The sequence below is a fragment of the Hylaeus volcanicus genome, chromosome 1 (assembly GCF_026283585.1).
Source record: "Hylaeus volcanicus isolate JK05 chromosome 1, UHH_iyHylVolc1.0_haploid, whole genome shotgun sequence".
Taxonomy (NCBI): domain Eukaryota; kingdom Metazoa; phylum Arthropoda; class Insecta; order Hymenoptera; family Colletidae; genus Hylaeus; species Hylaeus volcanicus.
This window is the reverse complement of record NC_071976.1, coordinates 10050819-10055879: the sequence shown is the minus strand read 5'-3', so window position 1 is coordinate 10055879 and position 5061 is coordinate 10050819. Positions and strand designations below refer to the sequence as shown.

The window sequence follows — 5061 nt, the reverse complement described above, 5'->3', positions numbered from 1 at the left end:
AGAGAGAGAGAGAGAGAGAGAGAGAGAGAGAGAGAGAGAGAGAGAGACTGCTCGTCAAAGTCTAACGAATAATTTGTTCCATCAGAACATCTTCTAAATGTTTCTCGGAGTGACTAGCGCACAAAGAAACACAATTAATACTGTTAATTACGTACTGCAAATCGTGACCAACCAAAATTTAAAATTATCGCGAAACTCGCTAGAAAAATAATCTTCATTTTTTACTGTCATGTTTCTGAACGAAAACATTTTGTTTGCTTTGTGCTAGGTCATTCAGAGTGGTCATAGGACGCTATAATTCGTTAGCTAGAACGATCTAGGAACCATGGACGCGGGCAACATGTGTCATTCAATATTAATCGTTGGGAATCGGTTCGGTGGGAAGAACCAGCGACACGTTTCGTCGTGCTGCATCATTTCATTTACGCACGAAGCGACTGTGATCGAAGCAATGAGGAAGCATAATCGAAATACATAGTGGGAATGTCTATTTTGCTTTCGTGTTTTCACAAGCGCGCCGCACCGCTAGCGACTGATGTCCGACGAACAGGGATAGAAAATCTTTTCCTGATACGTGCGAGGAATGGCCGACAACGACGAATATTCCACACAATGGAAACGCACGATGCATTAATTAACTAGCGAAACGTGTTGCTTGAACGTAACGTAAAAACGAAAGAATATCATCTTTTATTATTTGGAATATCGTAAGAATATACAGAGGGTGTACAATGTATTCGTACACCGATCAATTCTTCCAAAAGACTTTTCTGTGAAATTGTAGTTTCTTAACTTCTTTTTTTATAATCAATGATATTTTACATATTCTTCGAAGTCTCTAAGATAGATATAGTCCAAACAACATTTACTAGTTAATATATTTTATGAAATTAACAAAAAAAAAATGCGAAAAGTAGGTAAAAGTACTTGTACAATTCTTATGACGAACCATTTAAAGAAGAGTTTGTAACGTAAACACATTAGTTTATTGCTCCGTACGAATTAGAAGACATCAAATTTCCAGTAAAGTACTTGTAAAAATGCCTCTAATAGAGGAATTGAAGATCTCACTTCGAATAACTAATAATTTAGTTAATTTAATGCTTAGAAGAGTTACAATAATTATAAAATCAAAAGGAAATCCCACGAAGGAAGTATTATATACTTATAAATTAATGTAAATTTCTTTTTTTTTTTTAATGAAGTTTTAAAAATGAAACAGTTGTGCGAATACTTATTGCTTCAATATTTCTATCGATTAATTGTTTTTTTCTTGTTAATTTCGCAACTTACATAAATAGCTATCTTTTCTTGTAATCTATATATTCTAGAGATTTCCGAGAATATGTAGAAATGTCATTGTTTATAAAAAATAAGTTAATAAATTACAATCTTACATAGGTTTTTTGGAAATTGATCGGTGTACGAATACTTTCTACACCCACTGTATTTTTACTTGAACTAAAATTAGAAACGATCGAATGAAAAGGCACTAAATTAATTTCTACATCTAGCATTTTATAAAAATCAAAAAGCCCCTTTGGAATTCTATATTAAATTTTATTTAGATAGATTAAATTAGATTAAATAGATAGATAGATTAAATTTTTTGAACATTCTTGATCCCCAATTACGTTATCAAGCAACCATTCGAATTATTGTAGCTACCGAAAACAATTTCTGGTCGTTCAAGGCGAAATACAATTACACTTTCTAATTCAGATTGTAATTATTCTCGAACAAATAGAGACTCGACTATCTTCTATCCGGAATTTCGATCTAGATGAGAATTTTGGCTATTTCTGTTAGAAACTAGCTATATGACATTGAGGTTAAGCGTGACGGATTCCAGAAACGTGTAACTTTAGATGTAGGTCATCGGCAATGAAAGAGAAAGTACCTTAGTAAATAGAAAACAAGTTCAGAAAATGTCCTTATCCAATCGTGAAAGGGAAAATAACGAGCAACTCCTGGCGCACCCAGCAATTAAATTCAAAATCGCTGAACAAAGACGATTTCCTTTCTGAAATCCCAATGAACTTAACGAACTTCCGGCTGGAAAAGAAACTGCGGAGTTTGTTACGTTTAGTTTTCTAATAAAAAGACAGATGCGACGCGCAAATACAATCATCATTTATCAATGTTACTCTACACGGCTTCGTGACAGGGAAAACAAAAGTATTCCAGAATCAAAACTGATCGTTTACGGTATTCTTCGTTGTACTGGGCTGGTGCTTGATTAAAAACCATCGGGCTCTATTACGTATCAGCTGATTAGCACACACGCCACGGACGTTACTCGCAATTTTCATTGGTGATGATTTCTTCAAATTATCAAAGATTTTCTATTTTTCAACTTTCCGACTCCTAAATTAATTACGTCATGTATCGATGAAAATTGTACGAAAATAATTTTCTAAAAAAATGACATCATTTTTTAAGAAAATGTTCTCTCAGTCTGGTTCGTGTTGAATCAATCAACGGTCGCGACTTCTACTCGCAGGTTTCTTTACGAAAGTCGACACAAAACAATTTATCACCTGCTCGCGAAATTGTCCGAGACTTTTTTTCATTCCGCGTATCGCAACAAACGCGATCACGAAGGTTCCAGGAATTCATTTAATCACTCGCTTCGTATCAATCGCTACGTAAACCATTTGAGTGAAATATTTTTACATGGGAATTATTTTTATTAGTTTGTCTGGAAAGTCCGTGCCGATTTTTGATAGGTGGTACACGTCTGTTTATATCGGAATGGTTGAAAACAATTAACATGGGTGCATCCCTTAAAAGGTGGAAAGGTCGTGGAACAAAATTTATATAATTATTTATATAATTCAATAAATATATAACAAAATTCAAATATGCCTTTTGAATTTTTCTTAAAAATTGGCACGAACTTTCTGGACAACCCAATAACATGGACTGTCTTGCTTAACAGGTGTCTCCTCTTTGCTCACAATTTCTATACGCACCAACAACGCATATTAGTAATGTATATTTCACGAAGCGAGGTGAAAAAATAGAAACGTCGCACTTAGACGTTCGCTGCTATAAATCTAAATCGTATCGCGCCTAAAGGGTCGATGCTCGTGCATTATCGTTATTACTCGATCGCGATAAATTACGAAAAGCAGAGAAACGTAGAACCGTAAACAAGGACGACCAGCAGCCCGTGCACCTATCAATGAAGTTAAGAGGCACGTATATCACGCAGGTGTAACACGTCGCCCCGAGCACCTCTCAGGGTATCGTGCGAATTTTCACGAAACAGGTGGCAACAGCGCGCAGGTCCAAGAGACGGGCCGAGGGACGAGGAAAAAAGAACGAGCGCACGCGTTCGATCAGCTAAAGTCACACGATGAGAAAACGCACGGATACGGTGAAAGAGTGACGGAAAACGTATACGTTAAAAAAATAAAGAACAGATCCCGAACGCGGAAAGAAAGACAGAAATCGGGGACGACGGTCGAGTGAACGGAACCGTGCACTCACCTTAGGCCTGTAGAACCATTTTCTGATAGACTCCATCGCAGGGCCGTCGAGGATGTCGGCAGGCACACGGGCGAGTCGTCACTGTGCCTCTTGCGGCCAAAGCACTTGCGACATAGCGAAACGTGCCACCGCGACCTTAGCAGAAACCGTCACACCACGAGACACCACCAGCCGACCGCATACGAAACGGAGTTTCTTTGTCGGGCAGTAATCCCACCGTTAAATGTACGACCATCGACGATTTCGCTCGGTCCACGCATCCGAAACTGCGCGTCAAACGTGAATCGCGCGTCCGTACGACTGACTGACCGAGAACAGACTGCAAAGGCGCAGCTCCCTGTCGCGCATGCGCCCGCACGCCAACATGGCCGCCGTGAAGTGGGGGTTTCGTGCGCGACCGCCATCTGCGTCGAATTCAAATTAATAGAATTGCTTGGAACACAAAATCACGATCGTACTAAAAATAGAATAGTTTTATGCGATATTAGCAACAAAATATTGAAAGATATATAAGAATTATTCTTATTTTAGACTTATTTGAATGAATTCAAATTTTTATCTACATACAAATTAAGAGTATGTTTTATTTATAAGGTGGGAGGACGTGTAACTTTACTGTAACACCTAATGTACCACCTCTAGCATTTGTTCGTTTTTTACTTTCTTTTAATTCTAGCTTCACTTTACATTTGCTATTTGCTTACGTACCTCTCTTCATCACTCTCTGGCATCCCCATTAGAAATGTAGTCTATCGGGGCCGCTCTTACAAAATACAAAGAATATATGAAAAGTCTAACTGAGTTTTAATAAAGGCAGGCTCAGCTTGCAAATGATATTAACTGAGTATGTATAATATTAGAATTAAGTATAACAAGAAACCTAACGTCCCAGTCCTGAGAATGAGAATGAGTGTGAACAAATAAGAATGAATGATGCATATTAAACAAAAGGAAAAATATTGTTTTTTTAAATGTAAATAATTTAATGAAGAAATAAAATAGAGACCAAGTATGGAAGGATGAAAGTTTAAAATAAAATATAAAGAATGATAAAGGAATGGATGGATGAGAACAAGAAAATCATATAAGTTGTAAGAAATGTTAAAAATAGTGCATCACACAGTAGTGTAATAAGGATGTAAACTTTCCTTTCACACTTTAAATAAAAACGCAAAAACGCAATCGGGGCCGCTCTTGAGCAAATTTGGAAATAGTGGCGCCATCGGTGGGAAAACGCCCAAGTTTGTAGTGAAAATAGTTCCTATTATTTTAATCAATTATACTTTCTTTTTCATAAATAAATAATTGATACGATTTTATGCTTTATAATACTATAATACGCTAGTTAATATTTCGAATCTATCATTCTTATCAATAATTATTTAATGCAGCCATAATTATCGACTTTGTGGTGACCTCTACTTCCACGAGACTCAAAGAAAAGCGCGTAGCTTTTTGATAAAGACATTTTCCACCGGAAGGCGGGAAAAATCCAGGAAACGCATAGCGCCACCTTCTTCCCAACTTTCTCTTCTTCCGAAAAGCGAAGGAAAAAGTCAGTTGGTG

At 37.0% G+C, this 5061-nt stretch overlaps 1 protein-coding gene across 2 annotated transcripts in view; it reads right to left on the bottom strand.

Moving 5' to 3' along the window:
- LOC128884586 (lateral signaling target protein 2 homolog) overlaps positions 1-3989 on the bottom strand; it is a 41645-nt gene extending 37656 nt beyond the window's left edge. For both annotated transcript variants that reach the window (XM_054138060.1, XM_054138061.1), the window contains exon 1: positions 3496-3989. In XM_054138060.1, the coding sequence (XP_053994035.1) occupies positions 3496-3531 (36 nt within the window). In that variant the 5' untranslated portion in view covers positions 3532-3989. The remainder of the gene's footprint in view (positions 1-3495) is intronic.
- Positions 3990-5061: the final 1072 nt, after the last annotated feature.